This window comes from Amphibalanus amphitrite, unplaced genomic scaffold (assembly GCF_019059575.1).
Source record: "Amphibalanus amphitrite isolate SeventyFive unplaced genomic scaffold, NRLGWU_Aamphi_draft 001271F_arrow, whole genome shotgun sequence".
Lineage (NCBI taxonomy): Eukaryota > Metazoa > Arthropoda > Thecostraca > Balanomorpha > Balanidae > Amphibalanus > Amphibalanus amphitrite.
Window position 1 is genome coordinate 30,424 of NW_024882764.1, and position 26,126 is coordinate 56,549.

Sequence of the window (26,126 nt, forward strand, 5' to 3'; positions counted from 1 at the left end):
TGGCGGCGGACGATTCGCGCCCCTGACCGTCGGCCGGCGTCCGACGCCGCTCGCAGGGCGCTGCCATGTTGCGACAATCGATCCCAGCACGGCAGCCCGCTCCGCCCGCTGCTGCCATCTATAGGGGGAGCGGCGAACGAGCGATTCACCAATCGGCGGCTGACGTTACCACAGCGCCTCGTATCGCGGAACGAGATAGCGTGGTGTTTGCTTTGCCGTGTGCGACAGAGCCGTATCTGTGAGATAAAAGGCATGTTTACGCTGTGGTTTTGTGATATCAAGTTGCATTGCAAAAGCGCACGTAGGCAACACGCTAAAATGCAAGTGACGTTATATTGTAGTACATTTTCAGGGTTCCAAGCCCATGTACAGTCATGATTCACTTCAAGCAGAACAAGCATACACAATAAACAACATCACAAAAGTACAGTACAAAACTCGCGCTAGACAATGCCCAGTCTACCCTGACCTGATTGCACATGAGTCATTATGACGCAGGCACCATATCACCGGAGGGTCGCGTCCCTGTCAGCCGGCCGGCGGCGGCGCTCGCTCCTCCAACACGTCATCGTCGAGCAGCAGCTGACCGAAGGCGCCGCTGCGGAACCCGCGCACCATGTGCAGCGCCGCCTCGCGCACGTCCGGCCTCTGCCGCACGCCGCCGGCGGCCACGTCCCGCACGCGCACGTAGCGTCCGCGCGCCGCGGCGCTGCTGGCCAGCAGCCGGTCTACGTCGTCCGTGGGCCCTGTCACGGCCATGTAGGGCACGTAGGCGTGGTTAGCGCGCCGGTTCATCCAGTAGAGCAGGTAGTCGGCTAGCAGCCGCGGCCCCACCAGGTGGTCCTGCATGGCCGCGCAGAGCGCCAGCCGCAGGCCGGCCTCGGCGCCCTCCAGGCGCGGCTCCAGCACGCCGGGCGTGTCGCGCACGTAGATCAGCGGCCGCGCCGACACCTTGATACGGGTCAGTACGGAGCGCGTGACGCCGGCGCGCGCGCCCACCGGCGTGGCCGCCGCGCGCCGCAGGTGCACGCTGCGCAGCGCGTTGATGAGAGACGACTTGCCGACGTTGGGCACGCCCACCACCATGCAGTTGAACTCGCGGGCGTCGGCGCGCGCGGCGCGCTCCTGTCCGGCGATGAGGGCGGCGAGCGCGCGCGCCACACCGCGCAGTCCGGCGTCGGCCTGGTCTCGGCAGCAGGTGAACAGCACCGGGCAGGGCGAGTCGCGCTCCAGCCGGCGGCGCACCAGCCGGCGCGCCTCGGCCGAGATCAGGTCCGCCTTGTTGAGCACCAGCAGGCGCGGCCGGGCCGCCAGCGCCTGCGCGATGCGCGCGTTCCGTCCGGAGAGGGGCACGCGCGCGTCGTGCACCTCGATGACGGCGTCGACGGCGCGCAGCTTGGCCTCCATCTGGTGCCAGCCGTCGCGCATGTGTCCGGGGAACCACTGCAGCGCCTCTGGTGGCGGCGGCTCGAACTGCTGCCGGACGCGCAGTGAGTCCGTGGCCAGCGGCCTGGTGCCGGGCCGCCGCCACCGGAGACCCTCTGCCAGCGCGCGCAGACCGGCCATGGCTGGGCAGCACCGCCCTCAGACGCCGCCGGTGGCGCACTGAACGCTCCTCACAGGCCGACTAGTGTGGCGCTGTACTCGAATTGGCAGAGCTGTGGGAAAACGAGGCCGGCATCAGGAACTCAGTGCAAACGAGAAGGCACACACTGCCAACTTGAGCACGTATAAGTAAGAAAGCATAGCAAATGAGAGCATTGATGCACTAATGCTATCTTTATGTATGTATGTATGCATGTATGTATGTATGTATGTGTGTATGTATGCATGCAATATGCATATATGCATGTATGTATGCATGTATGTATGCACACCTTTACAATCAAGAGCGACCCACACATAGCGTGGCGATTAGCGCCGCGGAAAAGCGCATTCGATAGCTCTTTTAACGCCCTTTCTGGAAACCTCTCAGCATTGACATATAATAAAAGGCTTAGCATCAGTGAGATGCATTTAGGGCGACAAACGACTGAGCGAGCGGAACAGTGAACCCTGCACGTGCGCAAGTGGGATGGGGTACTTCCAAATGACGTGTGCACTGCACCCTAGCAGCTGGCCTCTAGCGATGTGCCAAATTTGAAGACAATCGACCCAGCCGTTCTTGAGATCTGGAAGCGGCACCATGGCACGCTCAAACTGGGCCCACTAACTTTTGCACGGCACCCCACTCGCCGGTCCCTAACCGTGTACCTAATTTGAGCGCAATCGGCCCAGCCGTTTTCGAGATCTGGAAACGAACCCTGCACGTGTGCACGTGCAGTAGAACCCCATCCGTGACATGGATATGCATTGCCCGGTGAGTACCTACAATCTACATGCTTGCCAAGCTTCAGCACAATCGCTCCAGTAAGTGCCGAGTTATTTTAAAGAGCAAACCTGACACCTCTACATTTTACATTTGGCACGTGCAATGGGGGTCATCCGCGCGCATCGAGAGCATCCGATATCTGGTAAAAGAGACGCAACTACCCAACAAAAATGACCTCAGCTCAATCACCCCAGCGGACCAGCGGTTGCTAAGATTTAGGCCTCTCAAAAGTGATGCTTCAGCAAAACACCTTGAACATCCTTGACTTTTCAGGTGGCACGTGCCACCACGGTCACCTAGAGGCTAGACGCATCAATAGGTAGTAGTCAATTGCGGGGTAAAAGGGACGAGGCTACCTAACAAACCGCAATCAGCCCAGTGCAGCGATTGCTAAGATATACATATGTAAGTTTTCAAAAGCGTTACAGGCTGGTCCGGGCCGGGCCGCTCATGCTGAGATTTTTCCGTTATATTGAGGAAGAATACTTTATATTCAGACGACCCCGCCACGCTGGTTATCAAGAGTAAACAAATTCTTATAAGCTACGCTTTTACGTTTTTTTTTCAGCAATAACTTTTGACTCAAAACTGACATGACATTGATCTTGCGGCTATTGTGATCCTCTCATCGAAACGTATCGAATGAAACATAATTTGACCCTAAAAAGGTCATGTTGCATAGCATTCGATCCGTATCGTCGAGGAACACGTACAATGTGTTTTCGTTGCTCTAGCATGTCTTCATCAAAAGTCGTAAAAAAGCTGTTGGAGACCCGAATTATAACAAAGAAAAGGTTGTTTCAAGCCCCACGAGGCAGCGTTTGAGAGCTCGCCACGAGTCCTTCCCAAAGCACTCTTGAATACTGACTCTTAAGACTGAGGTCAATTTTTGGGTAAATATCAGGCCAAAGGTCAAATTCTGGGTTATCTGCACAAAGGTTGTAATTGGCGAAATCAGTGGCTTTTGCTTAACAATTGGCCTAGCCAAAGTGACCTCAAAAGTCAAAGGTGCTGTGAAAATACTCCATGAGCATAAATGTCCTACTAAGCATGGATCAAGCTCAAGGTCAGGCCAAAAGGTCACTTGATACAATTGCCAAGAGTAGCAATGCCCCCTTGGCCCACTCCTTAAAGATAGATTTGTGTGCTTATTTTGATGGTAGTGATATTCTGCATCCAGCAAGCACTGGTGGTCCCATCAATCACATACCTAGGTCATCCCCTGCTGTGACCCAGGTAGAGGCTAGTCGACACCACTGGCATGCAAGGCGCGGGCTAATTACTTTGAGTTCAGTGTGAGTGCAGATTTTGGACTGGTCACTTAAGGACTTGGTGCAGACTTTCCGGACCCTCAGCTCAGCCCCTCTCGTCCTTAAAGGCAGACTTTCCAGCTATGATTGGAGGGTTAGTGCGATTTTGAACTCGGGATGGTGCACCCTATTGCCCAGGCCATTGGCCTGTGAGCCATACTTTGCAGTATGGTTCAGCAGAACTGGAACGTACTGAATACTGACGTATGTTTTCCAAAGAAAAAATTAGGCCTATAAAACTGCATAAAAGCAGGTGATCCACCAATAAAAAGGTCACAGCTGTATCAGGTACCAAAATTCAAATTGTGACAGCAACCTCACAAGGATTAGATGTTGTTGTTGTTGTTTTGGGTTAGGGCGCATAGCAGCTTGAGCTTAGCTCTTGCGTCCAACCACAAGGATTAGAAAAATTAGCACTAACCAAAACCACATACCTACCTATTGGCACAGTGTATATAAATATATCAATATCAATATTTAGTGTACTTGTGTGTGTGTAGCTAAGCAGCTTTTGAGAAGGCAACTAGAATAAAGGTAGATTACTCATCTATTTGATGACGTCATTAGAATTCGAAAATAGAGTCGAAAGATTGGAAAAAAGGGTTCAACTCAGTTTTATTTCGATTTATTAATGCTGTGGTTAGCTTATAATAAGTTCGTTTAAGTGAAACCTGGCAATATATAGCTAATTTCATTACGTACATAAAAAAGACTCAGCAGTTTACATGCAGTTTGTTTTGTTATCAAAGACATAATTATTAACAAATTATTTTATTAAAATCGTTATTCGTTTCAGCTTGTTCCAAATACAATTGTGGCGCGGGGATTCTAGAAAACAACCAAAACAACTCGAACGAGGCTCAACAATATTACAAAAACCAAACAAAAACAACCAAAACAACCACAACAATAAGGAGGACAACCAGCAGCATTCGTTGAGGAGCGCGCTAGTCGACAACAACGGCAACAACAGCAGGTGGGGATCAGGATATTGATTGGAAAAGATTTGGTCTGAAAGGAAAAGTAGTTTTATACACTGTGGGAAAAGTAATATTTCTACCCTGGAAGTAGGTAAGCCAGAACATTATCTTTTTCTTGGATCTCTCGCGAGTTCGAGTTGATTGATTGTGCAGAATTCAACTCTACCTATATTTGGTGATGAAGTACCTAGATATTGGTGTTGATGAATTGGTATTCTTATAGAGTCCATGTCAGTCCCACGCACAAGGGGGAAAAGCTCAAAAAATTGAGCGCTCAAAAAATTGAGCGGGCCCCATTATGAAGGAATAGGCGAAACGATGGTATTTTACAATGCCTTTAGCGTCACACTACGGCAAATATCGTATCCAAATAAGGTATCAATGGCAAGAGAGAGCAACAAGGTTTCTTCTCGAACACTCGCCGTGATAATTTATATCGGTGTTTTTGGAAAGAAAATGCCCTAAAGACGCTCAACTTTTTGAGCGCCACTTGTCGTTCGGGACCGCGATACTCAATAAATTGAGCGCCACGACAGACGACAGTCAGCTGGCGCTCAAAAAATTGAGTGCCGGCCAGCATCTACACTCAATTTTTTGAGCGTTCTCCGTGACAGGTGAAGCCGGTACTGGCTGCCATTTTTGATGTTATGTTCGTTGAAATACGTTAAACTGAGTTGAAACAGAAATGCAGGAAGTTGAATGCTACGTGGTACCTAAACTTTTCACAAACCCATGGCATCATGTCACATTTTCCGCTAATAGTTTTATCGGTCTTTCGGATTCGGCACACCTTAAATAATTATACAAGGCTTGAATAATCCGTATGAATACTGTAATTGATATTCTCTGACTGTACTGGGAGAAGGGAATACGTGAATACAGAGATATCCACCCACCCTTGAATATTGGAGAATTATAGCAGGAAAAACTGTATTGCCACGGTTACAACTTACAAGGCCATCGGCCGCAAACAAACAAAAATACTATACAATGTGGGTTAGATTCACAAACATCATCAAGTGTGGAACAGAGACGAGCAAGACAACATCACATTATCGCATGCCAGCCCGACCACATTGGAACCGGGTCCGGGTGACCTGCGACCGGAACCTGCGTCTTGCCAGCATACATCACAAAAGCAGGAGGCAGTGTCGTACTGCTTTGATCCAAAATATGCCATATAACAAATGATATAAACGACCTAAGCTCGGACTAAGCTTATCATTATCAAATCCTTAACATGTAAAAGACGAATGGAAACATCGAGTCTCAGACCAGCAGTAGCAACGATCACAGTAGCAACATCACAAAGAACACGCGGCATTATCAGACAGCCGTTTTGTTATCGGGCTACAGGCGGCGACGGCGTGGTTGCAGACCAGCTGCGAGGTAGCGGCGTGCGGGCAAAAGGCGCGGGCACACCTCCATGTGGCCGTGCGGACAGTGCGCGGTCGGCGTCGCATAGTGGGCGGCATCGGGCTGTCCCGGGCCGTCGAAGCCGCACAGGTTGTCGGCGCATGTGGGCGCGCGCGATCACCACGGCCAGCTGCTCACCGCCAGCACAGACTGCGCAGCGTCGCCGCTCCGCCGGCCAGAACACGCAGACAACCCTTCTTGCAGTCGCACAACACGTCGCCAAACTCATTCACCTGCTCCACCATGTTGTTGATGTCCCCGAGTCGTTCGAGTTGTGGCTCGTGCCGTCGAGCATGACCTGCCCGATCGGACACGGGTCAGCGGCTTCTGCTCCAGCGAAGTCTTCATCTTAGTGACGTCTTGCTGATCTCCACAAAGGCTGAGCAGATGACCTTACCCACAGAGACGGCCGACGTCCTCGCCAGCGACCGCTTGGTTGTGCAGACCTGCCAGAAAAAGAAAAGCTGTTTGGTGATCTCAAACGATTTTTTTCTTTATGCAGTGGAACAAAACGGAAAATATGTCACACAACAGGAACTAAAAAAGAGATGCAGCCTAGGTCGTCTAAGAAATGGGTGCAACATTGATAAAATTCTTCATTGAATGAATTCTGCAAATGCTTTTGATAAAATGTGTGGTGATTATAAGGAGACCACTTTACTATAAAATTGCTCAGGATTCCCTATCTGGACCTGTCAAAAAATCCTGACTGCACACCAACAATGAGCATTAAATCCAAAACCTCTACCAGGTACCTAGGGATAATTAAATTCTGATTCAGGAAAATATTTCACATCATACAAATAAAAACCTTTACTATATTGAAACTGAAAATGTGATGCTGATCCAGTGACCTAAGGGTCTCAAAGTATAATAATGAATTAATTGATTATAAATTTGGTGGTGACTGCCGACTGGCGTCTGGCGGCCTGGACCTTGAGGCTTGAAAGTGGCCTTCCTTTTCCGTTGACTCCGATCCTCCAGATGGAAATGATATAAAGGATCATTTTTATCTTATTTCATATGAGCGAGCCAGTCAGCAAAGTGGCTATCCTGTTTCAGCATTCACCCACACAATAGTTGACTGTCAGTCTGTCATGCTGTCAGTGTTGTGAAGTAATGAAGGAGTTGAGTTTTGTTGATTATAAATTGTGATGTTATGTAAAGGACTGGAAAATGAATGTGAAAACTATGGAAACATATTGGCAGAGTATTGTCACTTACTATCAGGACATATGGATAGAGAATACATTCAAATTAATAAGAAATGCCAAATATCAAGGTACTCAATCACTGATAGCAGTGGACTATCATATGTTTTAATGTCAATTATATGAAAGTTAAGACTGAAACTACCTTTTACCTCATCATAACTAATGAAAAATTGTGTGAAGAAAACATTCACAGCCTCTTTGAAGCACTTAGACCACTAAAAAACAAAAATTTTCACGTAAATATGTTGTGTCTCCTTCCTTCAAAACATCATATCGGATGGCGCCACTTTCGTCGACAGTTACTTATCTGCACGCAAATCGAGGAAAACGTGAATTGATTGACGTTTACGTGTTTCCAAATTTAAAATCACAGCATATTCAAACTTTTCAGTGTACCTTTTAACATCTAAGTACAACTAAAACGATAAAAACTTACCCTCAACACAAGAGGGCTGTTCACGGGCCCTGTGTGCGGTCGGACCGCACACAGCCTCGAAGCTCCGCCCACTGCGTCCCTACGTCAGCCTTCCGTCACCGCACACAGCGATCGCTGTGGCCGGTCGGGACTGGCCACAGCGGACCGTCCACCGCACGCAGCCGTGACGTCAGAACCGCCTACCCATCCCCTACCCCCACGCCTGCTGGACGCACCGCACACACCGCACGCAGCAGTGTGCGGTGCCCGTGAACACCCCTAAGGACGACGACAACCACGCTACCGGAGACGTCGCGACGAAATAAACAAACGGCGCCGCCAAATGAAAAATATACTCCGATATGGGTAATGTGAAATTGAATCGCAATCATTTTGGGTAGTATGAAAAATGCTCTTTCCAACAGAACCCTAGTAAAAAACGTGAATGGACAAAAAATAACTTTTATTTCGACATAAATATTGGCCTGTTTTTAAGGCATCCTGGTATGCCGTAAGATTTCGACCTATAAATTGGTGTTCCCCCAATCATTGAAGCTTGAGCAGTGAAAAATATGAAAGCCTAATCTGTTTTGCATCATTAGTGATTCTCCTAGGGTGTTGCGATTTCTCCCTAGGTGTTGCGAGTTGCTTTTGCAAAACGTGTTCCTGAAACGGCTCAATTTTTTGAGCCCTCAGCATTACGCCTATGGGAGCCTCTGACGTCACACGCTCAATATTTTGAGCGCTCAATAATTTGAGCTTTTCCCCCTTGTGCGTGGGACTGATGTTATGCCGATTATGGCGTAGTGGCGGGATTGCGCCAACAATTTCATTGCACGTCCTGAGCTCTGTTCTGTCACTGTTTTTATATCAGTGTGCTGTCGGTTTTTCCCATATAAGGAAGTTCTTGCTGGCACTTCTTGACCTCTCATTGGTCAAATGAAGATACCACGTGAATTTGACCGATGAGGAGCCAAGAAATAACCGAATGCTCATTGCTCGCAGCCTGCAGATAAACTGCGACCGATCACCGCCCGGGGTAACTCTGCCGTGCGCCAAATTCAGTGCATGGCAGTAGCTGAATTTTTCGGCACAGGGCGGCCTCATATTTTTTTGCCGAAAGATGGTCACCGAATTAAGTCCGCACGCTGGTCAATCTCGGGGCATATTGGTCAATCTAGCGACTAGCAGCAGATTCGCCGTGCTGGCGGCTCTGGAGAGGTCTCGGGACGAGAGGTCCCCGCCCCGGTCGTCGCGTGCTCGAACTGGCGAGCCGCCCTGAGGCCTGAGTCTACCCAGCGGAGGAACGGGTGCTCAGATGAGGCCTCCATTCTCGGCGTGGAAATAGGTATTGGTATGGAAGACCTTGTTAAACATCGCCGAGCCTCGAATACTGCAGTGGGTTCCCGCCCACTGCGGTATCGAGGGAATGAGAGCGCTGACGACCTGGCGAAACAAGCGGCGAAACAAGTGTCGCGCGGCGCTTTGCGCCTTGTGCCGAGAAGAAGCTGATGTGCCGGGGCACGTGCTGCTCCGCTTACGGGCCCACGCTGGCCCCCGCCAGCCTCGAACACACCGCTCCGCCGATTTTTTGTGGCCCGGAACTTCCGGCTCCGGCCTTGTTTCACGGCACGACGCTACAGGGCGCTAATCGTATTGAGGTGTAGGGTTTAAATAAAAAACTTATTCGGACGCTCAAACATGGGAGAGCGTCGAAGGCCCCGGAACGCTCTGTCTGGACTCTGGTTGATATCAGGTTGATATAGCCTTGGTCGGTAGATGTGCACATGTGCTTTAAATATAAGTGGCTTAATTTTGGCACAAACAAGCACCCAATTTTCGGCGCAAATCATGCAGAAATCTCAGCACAAAATCGTTTGCGCCGAATTTCGGCGCAAGAGGGTGTCACGCGCGTCCGGCTCAGTGTATGAATATTTTCCAGTGTGGGATTGCACCGCTGCACCAGCACGGTGTCCCAGCAGTATGCGGAACTCAGCCGCCTGCGGAGCGGACGGTGTGTGCATCCGCATGCTAAAAACCAGTTTCTGGGCTATTGGCAGCGTCATACAGCACATCATAAACACCTGCATCTCGAAATCTGACATCCCCGAGCAATGGAAGCATTCCATAGTCCATCCCATTTTCAAATCCGGAAACCCATCTGACCCCAGCAACTTTCGACCCATTTCTCTAGTACCAGTTATCATGAAAGTTGTTGAACGAGTCATCCAGCAGCAGCTACAACACTATCTCTCTCAAAATCACCTTTTGGCACCTAGTCAGCATGGCTTCCGACCCCAACACTCAACTGAAACAGCACTTTTGTCCGTCACCGACCGCATCCTAGCTGCCACGGACAGGGGAGATATATCTTTCCTATGCCTTATCGATCTCAGCAAATGTTTCGATGTCATAGATCATAAACTCCTTCTCGACAAACTCGCACTGTACGGCATCGAAACTCCTTGGTTTAAAGCATATCTAAAAGGTCACACACAAAGCGTTTCAATGACCGATGGACTCCAGCGCAGGGTACTGTCACGACCACTCCCTAACACTATGGGCGTGTTTCAAGGCTCGGCCCTGGGTCCTCTTTTATTCACGATTTTCTCAAACGATTTGGCGCTTCACGCCGATGACGCATGCGTTTTCCAATATGCAGATGATACCCAGCTTCTAGTGAGTGGCCCAAAAAACAATGTAAGTGCCCTTATCTCGCGCATGGAGGCCTCACTAGAAGCACTGAACAAATGGTTCCACTCAAACGCCCTGAAGGTCAACGCGAGCAAAACGCAACTCATGATTTTCGGCAGCCGTCAAAATCTAAAACACTTGCCCCCAGTCGTCGTATCGTTTCGTGACACGGAGCTGGAACCATGTGCGCAGGCAGGAAACCTCGGCGTGGTGTTAGACAGCTGTCTGACCTGGGAAGCCCATGTATCCGAGCTCAGCAGGAGGTGTATGGGCCTGCTCATTGGCCTCTCCCATGTGCGGCACTGTCTTCCCGATGGGGTCATCAAAACCATTGTCACATCTCTAGTCATCTCCCGAGTAAATTACTGCCTCTCAGTTTACGGAAATGGTACAAAAAAGAACCTGAATCGACTCCAAAAGATCTTGAACTTCGCTACTCGAGTTATTTTTGGCCGCCGCAAATTCGACCACGTCACTGACCTGCGCGAGAAACTCAACTGGATGCCGCCCGAATTTATGTTCAAACTTCAAACCATGGCCACTGCACGTAAGGCGATACACTACGGCGAACCGGTAGCACTTGCCTCTATGTTTGCCAAAAACCGGGACTCCTCAACCAGAAATAGAAATACACGTCAGGATAACCTTCTCCAACTCCTGCGTCCCAGACTAGAAACCGGTAAGCGGCGTTTCAGTTACCGTGCGGCCGAGCTCCTAAACGACCTACCTCCCGACCTCTCACAGCTGCCACCCTCTAAATTCGCACGCGCTGTCAAGTCTCTGTGGAAAAAACGATAGACCTTCGTGATGGCCTGAATTAGGCACTCGTCTTGTAGGTATATAAGTACACGGTATGTTAGAAATTGTAGCATATAGTGTCTTCCTGTGTGTGCGTGTGTGCGTGTGTGTGTGTGTGTGTGTTGTTGTTCGACTGGTCTCTGTTCCTGCATGCTTATACCCGACTCAGACTCTGGGCAGTAATCGCCACGCCATGTGTGGATCGCCCATGATCGTAAATACAATATACAATACAGCACGGTACCTACTACCACGGACCAGCACCATTCCGCACAAACTCAGCACCAGACCTCAGTAAATCTGCACTGCATCGTGCACCGGCGGAGTCCGCACTGACGAGATCTCGTGGAAATCGCCATACTTTGCAGGCTTGCCTGGTGGGGGTCTTAGCCAACCTCACGATGGTAGGGGGGGGGGGGGGGTGCGGGAGGGGACGTGTCGACTATCTTGAAAACAAGAAAGTTGGAAAGCTTCTGAAAAAGCAGAAGAAAGTTTACTATTCGACCTTTCAGAAGCATTAAAGTCATTTTTTCGATCAGTTTATTGCTGATGTCACTGAAGGTCACCAAACACAAATTATCGCGAAAAGATCCCTATTTTGACTGTTTGACAACATTTTTTTTTTTCTTCACAAACTGGCATGCCTTACCTTCGTGAACCAAAAGAGCTAGAGAGTCACAGGAAAGCACGTTTGATAGCTCTCTCGCTGACTGCTGACATGTCCTCAGATTTGACCTCAGGTCAAATCTGCCCACAGAGGGTGAAACCATCAAAATAGACGGTTAGCCAAAACCATACGATGGCAGTGTATTGTCTGACAATGGTGAAGTCGAACACGATGGTGCTGAAATCGCGGTTCTGCAACCATTTTTGGCGAAGTTATTCACCAAATACCAAACCCCCACATTGGGTCACTTGACCTGACCCCAGAGGTCACCGGTTGACCTGAGAACTTTAGAAAAGTACGGTCACGACGCACGGGCTCGTTTGTTACATCAGGCTCTAGCTCAATTAGGGGCAAAATAGCTGGAGGGGGCTTGATCTGCGTCCGTGCCGTGTTCGTGTACAGTTGACGAACGTATGCAAACTGCTGTTTACTTATGAAAATTCGACCGACGACGGCACCTGTTCATGTACACACCTGTTCCTGGACTCTTTGTCTATGATTTCAGAAATGGGTGTAGTTTAATACGGCAAAAAACAGACAAAAACATACCTACCACCAGCGCATGATAACCCCCTCCATTTTCCAAACTTCATGAAACTACTCACCGCAAGAGGGTGCAGTGTCCTTGGGCGTAGAATACACCGTGATATAAATTACTTTCAAGTTTTATGAAATCTCGGCTGGTCGCTTTTACCGCTGCGTTGACTTCACGGCCGGCCTACAGAGTGCTCTATCCGGCGACCCGGGCCGGTGTCATACGGCCGCGTGGATGCGGGTGGGCTATGCCGCTCAGTTGAGCGGCACAGTCTACCTCCAGTACCAGGCGGCTGCTGTCAGTGCTGAGGTAACCTGTGGATGAAGAGCCCCTATCGGTCAGCGTGCACCCGACCGTACCGCGGCCGCGGCGTCGTCTCGGGTGGGGGAGGAGGCGGATCCACGTGAAACCCCCGCAGAACCGCAGTAGCACCACACCGACCGAACGGGCGCGTGTCACCGAGATCTGCTCGGAAATGGCACTCTGCAGTGCGGCTGCAAAAGGCTTCACACCAAACATTGGTTCTTTTTCCCTATCTGTAATTGACAGTTGACACCTCCAATGTGTCAAAGCCCCGACTGGTCCTGCAGCGGTGGGGCGGCTGTCCTATCTCTGCCGTCCCGTCACAGGGCCGGGGCTCTAACGAGCACACGGATCCCGCCGAAAAAGGCGGATACGAGATAAATAGAAGCCGGACTCTGGCCGACACGCCACCGGCGCGGGTCTCTCACGCCGGCCGTGGCATGCTGTGGTCAGTGTCCCGGTGTCCGTTCGGTGTCGGCAGCTGTGGTCCGATCTGCGGCGACCTATCGGCTGGCGCCGGCCGCCCGGGGCGGGGTCAGACCCCCCCCCCCCCCGCCGTCCCCCGCCCCGGCGAGCGCGTGACCTTGCCGCCGCGCGTCGGCCGCCGGTGACCACAGTCGCCAACTCTCATACACACCGCGGGGACAGTCAGGCCGGGAGACAGGCAGTGTCGCGGCCGCTGAGCAGTGAGCACTCACAGACGGAGGGCTGACTGGGCGGCCGCTGTGCGCTCACGGACGGAAGGGGGGAGGTCCCGCGAAGGTCTGACTGTGCGCCGGTCCCGTTCCAGCTCTCCGAGATGGGCCGCCGTCCGCGGCTGGTGACCCCGCCGCTGGTGCTGGTGGCGCTGGCACTGGTGATGGTGCTGCAAACTGCTGAAACCAAGCCGCCGCTTCAGCTAACAGCCACAGGTAAATATGGGCACTGTGGGGAAATATGGGCTTCGTGCTGGGCCACACACTAATGTGTTGGTATTAGATAAATGATTGGATAGAATGACGAAGTTTATTGATAGGAATTAAAGTGTTATTTTTTTCTGCTTCAAACCCCGTCCGGTCTTGGGACTGACGTAGGTTAGACCCGTATTGTGTCATTGCGTTCAATATGCCTGACTGTGTGGATTCAATGGGCATCTTGTTGTTTTTAACTTTTGTGAGATCTGGGTTAATGTGCGTGACATGAGTTCAGGAAAAGGGGTTTGGTCTCAGCCCAACTCGTCGCATTTAGATCTCTTCATCCTAGATCAGTTCACGGGTGAACTGCACGATTTTTTTGCGCTTCCTAACCGCTTGGAGCAGCGTGATGCTGCCGATAGGCATATGTTCCACAGGATATGGAGTCCAGCCTTATTATTCACAACTCACTGACCTCAGATCAAAATTACCTACACTTAAGATATGCGAATATCTCGTTTATATTTATATGTCGCTTCCTTACGAATTTGCATTTACCGAGACCTATTTTTTATTGAAGTAACACGGCACTCGTCGGTGGCTGAGCTGCTATCGGGTCCGTGTTGGAAAGCCCGCCTCTCCTGCATTGTTCTTGTCGAGTTTCTGATAGCGGTAACGTCTATCAAGCCGACTGACACTCCTAGTTCAAGTGACCTCGGTTGTCCTTGGACGATTAACCTAAAACCTTATTTGTAAATTGCTCCGCATCGGGAAATTGTGTACCATTTCTGTATATCTATTTTGTGCTGATTTCACTCTATTGTCTGCATTTCACCTTTTCTGACTTCATTCAAGTGATAATTACTTCTATAATTATATTGCATCTATCTTTTGGTTGGACGTTGACTTTTCGGCTGCAAGCGTCCTTGACTCTGCCGACCACTGTTTTGTTTTTTGAGTCACATCTGAATTGATCTTATACCCTACCTTCACAAAAACGCTTTGCTAAAACAGTCCAAGCAATTCCTCGTCCCGCGATACCTTGACCAGTGTATGGGTGTCGGGGATGTCTGCTTTTCTGTCGCCGGCGGCTCTGCCCCGGCTGATTGTCGCCCGCTCCCGGCCAGCCGGCCAGTTCTGGCAGATCACGGACATTCACTGGGACTGGACGTACAACCGGACCGGCGACGTCTCCTCGTGGTGCCACGGCGCCGCTGCCGACCCCACCGCCGACAACGGCCTGTTCGGCAACTACAGCTGCGACGCGCCCTGGGTGCTCGTCAAGGAGGCCGTCCGGCACATGGCCCAGGTGCAGCCGCAGCCCGACTTCGTCATCTGGACAGGGTGAGCGGCTGGGGGTAGGGAATAGTGCCTCTGGAGGGGTGAGCTGCGGGTGTCTGGGTGAGGCTGGCGGCCCGACTGGCCGTCCGGCGCATAACCCAAGTGCAGCCGCAGCCCGACTTCATCATCTGGACCGGGTGAGCGGCGGAAAGGAGCGTGCCGTCGGAGCTCAGTTACTGGGCGTTTGGTGTTGTGTGTGGGATATGGGAACTGGTGAGAGGTGGAGACTGGAGAAGGATGTTTTATGAATGGTTGGAAGCGTGAGAAGGGACCATTTGGACCTGCGGAGCGCATTTACCTAGTAAGAAGGCGTTTGTTTTAGGCTATGGACGAGGAATAATCAATAATGGGTGATGACCCGGACGAGGCCATCACCCATATGATCAGATGGTATATTGCTGAGGTGGGGCATTCCACGTCAAATCAAACACCGAAATCCGTCATCCCCTTCGATTTTTCTGAAAATTTGTAGGCAGACTGGGCATGGTTCAAAACTGAGTTACGTATAATATTTTCGAAATTTGATAACGTATCGCTGAGATATAGGTCATCGAATATAGCGAAAAATGCCACACATCAATTTTTTAAATGGCTATAACTCTGGTTCCTTTTCTGGTATCAAAATGATATTAACAGGGTCTTATAGGCAATTGATAAGGCTTTGATTTTTAATTATAAAATTAAATTGAAGTGACCTTGAAATGCATTTGACCTTGAATTAAAACAGAAAAATTTAAATAGCAAAAAACACGTCACCTTCGATTTGGGTAATTTTTACATATTATGTCCGTCATAATGTTCCTAACCATCTGTGAAAAAATTGGAGTGGGCCATTCATAACTTTCGCGGCAAACGCCGTTTTCATGCATCAACATCACGCAACCGCGCGTGACCTTGAAAGACAGAGTCAAGACATGCCTGCTTGTGTACACTTTCTGAAATGAATGATTGCTGATTAGTGATATCCCAAACTCTGCGAGAATGGAAATGCATAGTCATCGTAGTCAAGCATTCACGTTCCATAGTAAAAGTGTCTCAGGCAAACGGTATTTTGCGGTGAATTTTGAGCCGTGTGGAAATGCATCATGAAGTAAATTCAACGAAAACATTATCACGCAACGACATCTTCACGTCTTTTGATCTTCACTATACGAAAGAACATACATTTTTTTAGTATGTATGGGGAATTTCTAGTTAATCCAATAATAAATATGGCAGTTAGAGGCCTGCTAAGAGTAACATGTCGCCGGCTGAGGCGGGCTCGGCCGATGCGGGAAACGCAGCAATCACAATTTTGTGTTTACACGTTCATATTTCAATTGTTTACCAACTGATTTTCAAAATGCTTTCCCCATAAGATTGTCTGTACATTTCTTAGTCTTCTCACAAAATTTGACGCGAATCGAACGTAATCAGCGGTAGGGAGCGCGATGTAAAGACGGAACCGTTCCGTTCCGTCCCGGCACAGTCTACAATTCAGGCGGCGCGTAGCGGTCGGCGCCGGCTGCCGAGTCGCCGCGTCGCTGCGGCGACAGGATGTTCACTTTACACCGCTATTACTAGAACAGTTGTGAACCGATTTTCTTATTGCTTGCACGATGAGATGTCCAATTCAATTCTTGACAGGTAGCCATAATTAATTTCGCATTAATCTTATGAGATATTGGCGAAAAACAGGAGGGGTGGGCGAAATTCGCTCTTCCCCCTCCACTGCGCGTGCTAACATACGTTTGCATATGTGCAATTTTCTTCAAAACTTATGAATGGCCCACTCTAATTTTTTCACAGGTTATTAAGAATATGGTAGGCAATAAAATATATGAAAATGAGGCAAATCGAAGGTGACGTGTTTTTTGCTATTTCAATATTTGTGCTTAAGAACAGAGTTAAGCAAATTTCAAGGTCATATATTTAAGTAGGTGTAATTCTAAACAAATGCTTAAGAAATTACCTAAACAGCAAAGTTTATTTCATTCAAATCAAACAAGTACAACCAAAGTTATGGTCGTTCAAAAATATAAAGATGCAACATTTTATAAAAATTTCATGCCCTATATTTAGAAAACCTGTGGTCAGAATGTGCAAAAAACATCAATGTAATGTCCGGGGCCACACAGGAACTCGCTCACAAATTTATAATGAAATCGCTGATGGTAAGGTGCAAAACAGCCGATTTTTGTTCGATTTGACGTGGAATGCCCCAGGTGATTCAGTCACCGCAGTCGGAGCTGGCCCGCCGTCTGCCGTCTGTTTTCGACGTGTGACGGTGTAACGCCGATTCCGTGTGTGACGCAGTAACGACCATGGACGCCGTGACGCCGGCTCATGTGACGCCGTGACGGTGCTGCCCGCGCCGTGACGGTAACTGTGCGGAGCGGTGACGCCCGGCTGACCCCCCCCCCCCCCCCCCGCCCTCAGGGACAACGCGCCGCACTGGGAGGAGGGGCCCGAGTTCAAACAGATCTTCTCGGCCATCGACAACATTACGCGTGTGATGGAGGAGGCGTTCCCTGACACGCCGATCGTGCCCTGCCTGGGCAACCACGACAGCTTCCCCGCGGTGAGATATCTGAACATTCATCCGCGACCAGAATTAGCATGTATCTTATATTAAAGAAATCGTTTTGTTATACAGCAAGGTGCGGCACCTGACATTTTGTCTTTGGCATTGCATTTCATTGTTTCAGTTTGTGTTTGGTAGCTCCACCGCGACTTTCTGTGACCTGTGACCTGTCTCACCCCTGTTTGTGTCCCTCAGGACTTTTACCCGGGCGGTAACAAGTCGTTCTACACGCGCTACCTGACCGAGGGCGGCTGGTCGCGTCTTCTGTCCGAGGACGAGCAGAGGACCTTCGCCACGGCCGGCTACTTTGCGCGCCGGCTCACCGACCAGCTGACCGTGAGGAAGGGGAGCGGGCGGCGGTATTCAGCTCTGAGAGACACGGGGAGGAAGGGGCGAACGACGGCGGTATTCAGAGACCAGCTGACTGTGAGGAGGGGGAGGGGGAGCGGGCGGGCCGTGCCGACCTGAAACTGAGAGCTGCGGGGCGGCATTCAGCTCTGAGGGACCCCGGAGGAGGGGGAAGGGGAGGGGGGGGGTACCAGTAACCAGGGCTGGCTGTAGACGGGGCGTCGAAGGCGGGCTCCCTGGGGAGGGGGACGTCTTTCAATGGTCCGTCCAGACCCCGAGCCAAGGAGCATTCACTCTACTATTTGGTGCGCACTGCCACCTAACGGATGGAGCCGTTATGACCTAAGGCGACACTTGTACTCGCCAGCTCCAAGTATGTGACCACAGTTGGTTCGCTGTTCTTATACGGTTATGTATCAGTACTACGATAGTGCTATCCCTCGACGTGCACCCAATCTCGCCTCCCGCGCCCTGACTTCGTGCTGTGATGTCCCCCGTTCCTTCCCCTACACACGGTCATCTCCCGCCCCTGACCTCGTGTCGCGATGTCCCCCACTCATACCGCTGACCTCGTGTCGCGATGTACCCCCTCCCACCCCTGACCGCGAGTCGGGCCCTGTTCCAGATCATCTCGCTGAACACAAACATCTACTACCGTCCGAACGAGGCGATCGACCCGAAGGAAGCCGACCCGGGCCAGCAGTTCTCCTGGCTCCGAGACCAGCTCAAGAACGCCAGCACCGAGGGGTACAAGGTCAGCCGCGTGACGGCTCATGGTGTTCGGGTTCCGACATTGCTGGGTGACATGTTTCATGGAACGGCGGTCTAAAGTTATCTCGGCCTATGCAGTTCGTACGTCCCTTAAAGCCAAATTTCGTCACATCACCAAGCTCCGCTGTGTATTTGCCTACTGCGTAGTTTCCGTCCTGATATTTCCGCCGTCCTAATATTTTACCTCACCAGTGTGTTCCTCTTCCTGTTTCTCTGTTGCTTTTCTTGCTTCTAACAGCAGTCTGTTTCTGATCATGTTCACTGTTCCAGCCTGTTCCCTTACAGCAGCAGCCTACTCCTCACTGCTTTCCTCTGTTCCAGGGCAGTTGAACACCCTAACACCCGTTCTGTCAACTGTTGCAGTCTGTTCCCGTAACACCAGTCCTGCTCCTGTGTTCCAGTTTGTTCCCGTGACACCGGTCCTCCTCCTGCACCGCCGTGCGGCCGCTCCGTCCGCTGGCGGCTCCTGAACTGCCCAATCCAGTCCGGGCCGCCCTGGCTGGCTCTCTGGTGGGCCGGCGCCGTCCGTCTATGGTACGGTCCAGACCACTGCATTCCTGTGTCCCTCTGAGAGGGGCGTCATGGAGACTGACAGGTAACGAACGGCACGTCCCGGCCACATAAAGACTGGAGTGTTTGGGTACCAGGCCAACACTATATCAATATGGTTATTTTATCTCAGGCATGCGGTCACACGTCTTCCCTTTTTATCACCTCTTAGATTCAAGCAGAAGCTCACGTAATTCGAGCGTTGAGGAATGCAGATTAGATGTAGATAACAGCTGAATCTTAGTATAGTCAGAATCAGGGTTTTTTGTCGTGTTCTTTTCTCACCAGCATCACATCTGACCTCGCCTCTCACTGACCTCTCTCCCGTCTCACCTCCCCGCCTCCCTCCCGGCCAGGTGATAATCGGCGCTCACATCGCGCCCGGCTTCTTCGAGCGCCAGACTGACGACACGTTCATGTTTGACAACTACAACGAGGCGCTGCTGGCGCTGATCGGCCAGTACTCGGACGTGATCCTGGCGCAGGTGTACGGCCACGAGCACACCGACAGCTTCCGAGTGCTGGGGCAGGAGGCGCCAGACGGTGAGGAAGGGATAGCTGGGGACACCGACAGCACAACCCTGACGGTGGGGGGGGGGGGGGGGGTTAATGAGGGACAGGGGAAGCACACCGACAGATTCCCCGTGCTCGGACAAGAGGCGCCGGACGGTGAGGAAGGGCAGGGGACAGGGGGCACACCGACAGCTTCTGGGAGCCGGGTGCTCGGACAGCTGGAGCCTGATGGTGAGTTAGAGCGGATAGTAGGGAGGGTTCACGTGGTCTTCCGGCTGTTGTGGTTTGTTCCATTGTGCTAATGTCGTGTAGGAACATTTATGAATACCTATAGGTATTTGCTGAATGCAAACATTGAGCCTTATCTGTCTCTTACCGTTTTCTGCCCGTACCGCCCGACCGTCCCCTCACCGTCCCCTGACCGCCCGTCCCCCCTCCCCTGCGGTCCGTGTCCCTCTGACCGTCTGACGCTCCCTCTCGCTGCTCCAGGCGAGCTGCAGCTGCAGGCGGCCATGTTCCTGGCGCCGTCGGTGACGCCCTGGGTGCCGGCCGCCGGCACCAACCCGGGCGTGCGCCTCTACTCGTACACGCCCACCGTGCTGACCGACTACTCGCAGTACATCCTCAACCTGACGGCCTCGAACGCGGCCGGCGCGGCCGCCTGGAGCCGACTGTACGCCGCCGCCGACACCTACTCGCTACCCGACCTGGGCGTCCAGTCGATGGCCGCGCTGTACCGCCGGCTGGTGGCCGAGCCCGACCTGTTCGACACCTACTACCGGCTCAACACGGCCGGGGCGCCGGCCGGACAGAGCTGCGACCTGCCCTGCAAGCGCTCCCAGTTGTGCGCCATCGGCCACCTGCGCACCGACGCCATGGCCACCTGCCTCAACTCGGTGGTCACCATGAACTCCATCATCTCTGGCGAGATGCTGGTGCACGGGCCGGCCGGCGGGCCGGGCAGCGCGCCGGTGGCCGGCGGATCCGGCCGGCCCTCCCAGTTCCTGGCCGTCTTTTTCGGCGTGATCGCCGGCCTGGCGGCGCTCGCCGCGCTCGTCGCGTTCGTCGTGGTGCGCGTGCGGAAGCGTCCGTCGGCGCCGTCGACGGTGCTGCGCAACGTGGCCTCGTTCGTCTCTGTCGGCAGCCAGGGCTACGAGACGATGACGTAGGCAGCGAATGGCGGCGGGCGCCGAGGCTGCAGTTCCGGCCGCCGCCGACAGGTGGCACTGGGCGGCCCGACGGCCTCCGCACCGGTAGGTGGCGCGCAGGGAACACTGCAGTCACAGTGAGCTTTACTGCTGTGGATCAGTAGATGTATCGTGTAGGATGTTTCGTGAACGATATTGTGCGCTAGATGTGATTAGGGTCGGGACTAGACGTGGTTCACACACGATTCGGGGCATGAGTGAAACTTTATCGACATGTTGACGGCAATCGGCCGCTCCCGTTGGACGTATATAACCGCCCTGTAGATAGGCCAGGCTCGTCATGGATGCCCGTTCTCTGTTCTTGCCGAGTAGCGTAAGGACATGATCGGGCGGAATTCGCGGCAAATCAACTTAGTTCGGCCCAAGGGATAGTTCAGGCTGTGTGGTGAAGCTAGTGAAACTTTGATTATATTATTGTCATCAGTTTTATCTGAGACTCCTCGTTCTTCGATACACGTGATTTTACCTTCATTGATATTAGCGGTAGCAGTTCAGTTGTTTTATCTCTATCATATCCATCAGCTTCTTATACAGTTTCTGTCTGAATTTATCTTTTTCGAATTACAGCAGTAGGTATTTGAGCATGGCTTGGTGGTGCATTCTGCTGACAGCAACACTGCCTTTTGATCGCTTTAGCTTTCTTATTTCATATTTTGACATGAGTGCAGCTTTGGTGAGGGAGCGCCAGTTCCTGTTGCTGTAATTCTTTCTTCACAATAATGCTCTGCTCGAGGCTGCGATATGTAAGACTAGCAAGTGGCCGCTCAAGATCTTGCATAATTCTCCTACCAAATACCTACATGTTGCACACTATTTATGCCTAATCACGCTAGTTTTGTGATAAACAATAACAGCCGGAGGAGGGATCATTGCGCACTTAGGTTGCAGGACTAATTCCGCTGATACGTACTACTTAACTTATTATGATCTTCACAACGCTGAGTACTTAACAACTGAATGCATTTACAGCAAAGACCTGTTACGCAGGTAGGTATTCTATCCGACCGGTGTGTTTTGCCCTGCTGAGTTCAATGTGTCGGTGTGCCCCGCGCTTTAGACACGCCAGCGTTATGTGAACAGAGTACGCGGAGGAGGGACGAGGGCCTGGCGGCTGGCTGCTCTGAGTATGTTGCTGCCTTCTGCGCGCCCCTGTGGGAAACCAGGTGCCCCGGTCGTGACTCGGGCGCCCCGGTGGTAACTCGGCCGCCCCGGTCGTAACTCGGGCGCCCTCTTTGGAGCTCGACCGCCCCGGTCGTAACTCGGGCCACCTCGACTGCTGAAGCGGTGCGGCCAGGCGCGCGGAGGAGGCACAGAATCAGGTGTAGCGCTTAGAGATGCCCTTTTTGAACCCGCGAACCCGCTTTCTGCGGGTTTTCAAAACCCGCAGGGTTTTTGGCGGGTTTGAGAAGCAAAACTTGTCGTGTGGCGGGTATTTGGCGGTCAGACTTAAGAACCTATAATTTTTTTAATTTTTTTTTTTTTAGATGCAAAACACAATGCCAAGTGCATTTGCTCAGGTTAACAATACAACATTCATCAAAACAACTTTTAAAACAGAACCAAATATAAAAATATATCAAGGAAGCACATTTCAAATGCAAAACTGAAAACAACCAGCAATAGCATCCACAGTCTGGCAATGACCAAACCAGGGTACAAGCAATAAACTACTAAGCATAAATAAATGCTGATGAAAGCATTCCATAAAACATAAAAGACCCTGAAAGCAAACTTATAGGAAGCTGAACTGAAGTCTATGTGCACTGTGCAGTGTGCACTAGATATACATTATGGAAGAACCCAGACTTAAATGAGATGTTGAAAATCAGAGCAAATGCCACATGTTACTTTATTTGCGTCTGGTCGGCATAAAAAAGAGCTATCAGCTAAACAAAATTTGATGCAAATTCATTGATTACCTATCCTACTCTATGTTCTGTTCCACCCTATATTACGAAAATAACACACCAATCACCCTTACAAAAAATCAAAATATAGACTGGCCCAGACTGGCCGGCCCAAACATAACGCAATACAATACTGGCGCACTTCCGACATTCTGACAAGGATGGGCATTTGACTGCGTCAATTTTGGTCTCTGAGGTGAAGGAAAGCTGTCATTGATGACGCAATAATTTTCAATCAGTTTTTCTGTCTTGGTTTTTGAATGCCTCAAAATAGCAGTTATACATGTTACAAAACCACGTAGCTGGTCGCATTTATTTCTTTTGTCTTTTTACGTCCTTATCATTTGTATGCCGACAGATGACCAGCCGGAGAGCATTACCAAGACCATCTATAAAATCATTACATTTAATTTAGTATTTACTGTCTCTTTATTTCTAAACCGGTGATTAACCTCTAAATTGTAAAACTTTAGCTGTTGTGTAAAATAATTTAATCAGAATGGCACATGAATATGCATTATACAACAGTGTTTTCGCAACAAGTTCGACTAACTACGGCCGCAATAATTTAGTCGCTGTAACATTCCTTCATCAGCTGTTGGTGACGCTTCTGACGCATGTTTCCAGAAATGCGTGGTTCATTGGTGGTTAGTTGCAAGGCCATATATGTTATTATAGTTGGTTTTTGCTGGGATTTTGCATGATTTGTTTTATGTGTAGATCGACTGGATACTCATTATTCACTGTGTCACTATTTATTTTTAACTGGAAATCGCATATCTTTTTATATCAACATTCATTTTGATAACAATATCATTCCAGAGGCCTAACATTGAGAGGGAGCCAGAGTGAAATTTTGATCCTCAGCCAATGCTGAAGGGTAAGGTGAGAGAAAGATTTTACTGAACTCTTCAGAAAGGAATTTCAAATGTATTGATGCATTATTCATTTTCCACTATCCAGTGTGCACTTCCTGAGGACTTAGCATAGCAATTTCAAGTCCTTACTATTTGTTTGGCTGTCTTTTTCTGCACAGCAATGAAGCAAGTAAGGTTTATATAGCTCTAGCATTGACTCAGCTGTATTTTTTTCTTGCAAAAGTATGTTTTTAAGATTGCGGGTTTTTTGCGGGTTCGGCTCAGACAAAATCAGCTTGCGGGTAGTTGTGGTTGGGCAAGGGGTAGCTGCGGGGCGGGGCGGGTAATGAAATTGCAAATTTGGGGCATCTCTAGTAGCGCTGGTTACATATTGCAACTCCCAATCGTGGTTGTGCCAATGTTGTAGAACTGTTCCCATGTGGAGTGATAACGTTGTGTTCAGACTGTGCAGGTTTACTCTGCGGCTGCTGCTTAGCTCTTTGTGTCAACTGCGGCTCGGTTCGTTGCCGTTTGTATCTTAGGACGCGCGAGTTGGTCTTCCGATCGGGTGTTGCTGTCACCCCCGCTCAGTTTTCCCTTTTGCCTGCGCTGAACGGCGATTTGACGTATATTCTTAGCATTGTGGACGACCCTACAGTATTGGTGTCTGATTCACGCCTGCGGCGATTATCGGTGCAGTTAGGTAATCTCAATGGAATCCCAAGGAATGCAACTACAGATGTGTTTCGCCAGTGTCGTAATTTTAGTGGTCGTAAATAAGTGTGTGCTGGAGATCTGCGGACTGATTCTTCCTATGCGAAAAGTGATTGGCAGATCAGAGGCTCAAATTTTCTTACGCTGTAGGTGGTTTGTCATTTTCTTTCGAGGCTACAAGGTGTTATACCCCTACGCAGTGTGGGGGGGGGGGATCCAATCATGTATGCGAAGGATCAGTGATGTGACGAAGTCCGCAGCGGGGCGGATGATGTCCATGCCCCGCTGCGGTGGGACGGAGGGTGTCTGCGCCCCGCTGCGGTGGGACGGAGGGTGTCTGTGCCCCGCCCCGCTGCAGTGGGGTGGAGGGTGTCTGCGCCCCGCTGTAGTGGGGCGGAGGGTGTCTGTGCCCCGCTGCGGTGGGGCGGTGTGTGCTGCTGACCCCCTCACTGGTCGGTGGGGAGTTGTCGGCGAGGCGGCTGGAGCTGTTACTGAGTTGCTCCGCCAGCCGACCGGCCGACCACTGGGACCGGGGGTGGGTATTGTCCGCGCTGAATGCCGAGTCGATGGTCGCTGTCCAAATACAGAGCAGACCCTATACAATCGCAGCTTTTCACCGACGGAGCATGAAGCAAGAGTGAAGCGTGTTAGCATAGAGTACCGGAGAGAGAGAGAGAGAGAGAGAGAGAGAGAGAGAGAGAGAGAGAGAGAGAGAGAGAGAGAGAGAGAGAGAGAGAGAGAGAGAGAGAGAGAGAGAGAGAGAGAGAGAGAGAGAGAGAAAGAGAGAGAGAGAGAGAGAGAGAGAGAGAGAGAGAGAGAGAGATGCCTCAAACCGACCTTTGGTTAAACTCGGCGGTTAAACTCGGCACACTCGTCTTATCACCATAGTTTCCCGCGCCCTGGTGGGGGGGGGGGCTATTCCCCCCTCCAGACTTTTCGATATAGGTATCTCCAGAACCGCTGCGCCGATCGTCACCAAACTTTCAGTCAGGGGTGTCGATTTTTCAAAATGGTTGGGGGTGCTCAACCCCTGCACCGGGTGAAAGATTGTAGCTTTGCCATGGGGCACAACCGTACCTACAAGGCATGGTTGTGTATCCCCATAAGGTACTGATAATCCCGGGATTTCCACTAATATTTCCCAAAGGTTGAACGTTCTTCAAAATCATTCTGCTCGTCCTAGTACTTGGCTACCTCATTACATAAACATCTTTCCGAAAAAAACGCGTACATTTGCCGGCAGCTCGGCAGCAGCCCCGACACCTCTGTAATAAGGTGACAGAAACCGATGACCGCGATTAGCACCGGTGCAGCAGCCCCTGCGGTCCGCAGGGGCGGACATTGCGCGGGAGGCAACGGTATAGCTACGAGGCTCTGGCGTTTATCAGACGATCACAATAATCGCTGAAAAAATAACAGGTGATTGCAATTCGATATTTATGGGTTTACGATTTTCCTCAGTGGCGTAGCCAGGTGGGCCCGTGAGCCCCCCCCCCCCGCCCCATCAGGTTCAGGGGCCCATCGGATTATTCGGGCCTGAGGGGCACTGCGGCGCCAATTGGCCACTGAGGGTCCACGTTGGCTATATTTGGACTCAGAAGGGCCCCACAGGGCTCGTAAGAACACCTCATGGGCCCAAAAGTACTAACATTAAGATCTCCATAAGGGCCCCAAGCCAGCCTCTGAGGGCCACTTGCCGGCCTCTGGGGGTCTTAACCGCCCTCTAGGGGGCCAGCTCTAGGAGCTGCACACCCGCCTG

The 26,126-nt window shown here is 51.0% G+C and overlaps 2 protein-coding genes across 2 annotated transcripts; one reads left to right on the forward strand and one right to left on the reverse strand.

The window, feature by feature from the left end:
- Positions 1-319: 319 nt before the first annotated feature.
- LOC122371712 (mitochondrial GTPase 1-like) lies at positions 320-4,175 on the reverse strand. Its single transcript, XM_043348276.1, has 2 exons — positions 4,120-4,175; positions 320-1,658 (listed from the first exon to the last, which is right to left on the reverse strand). The coding sequence occupies exon 2, from the start codon at positions 1,564-1,566 to the stop codon at positions 529-531; it is 1,038 nt and encodes a 345-aa protein (XP_043204211.1). The 5' UTR covers positions 1,567-1,658; positions 4,120-4,175; the 3' UTR covers positions 320-528.
- A 235-nt stretch (positions 4,176-4,410) lies between these two features.
- LOC122371713 (acid sphingomyelinase-like phosphodiesterase 3b) lies at positions 4,411-21,470 on the forward strand. Its single transcript, XM_043348278.1, has 8 exons — positions 4,411-4,657; positions 13,494-13,614; positions 14,724-14,940; positions 17,356-17,497; positions 17,696-17,836; positions 18,474-18,602; positions 19,525-19,711; positions 20,171-21,470. The coding sequence occupies exons 2-8, from the start codon at positions 13,503-13,505 to the stop codon at positions 20,848-20,850; spliced, it is 1,608 nt and encodes a 535-aa protein (XP_043204213.1). The 5' UTR covers positions 4,411-4,657; positions 13,494-13,502; the 3' UTR covers positions 20,851-21,470.
- Positions 21,471-26,126: the final 4,656 nt, after the last annotated feature.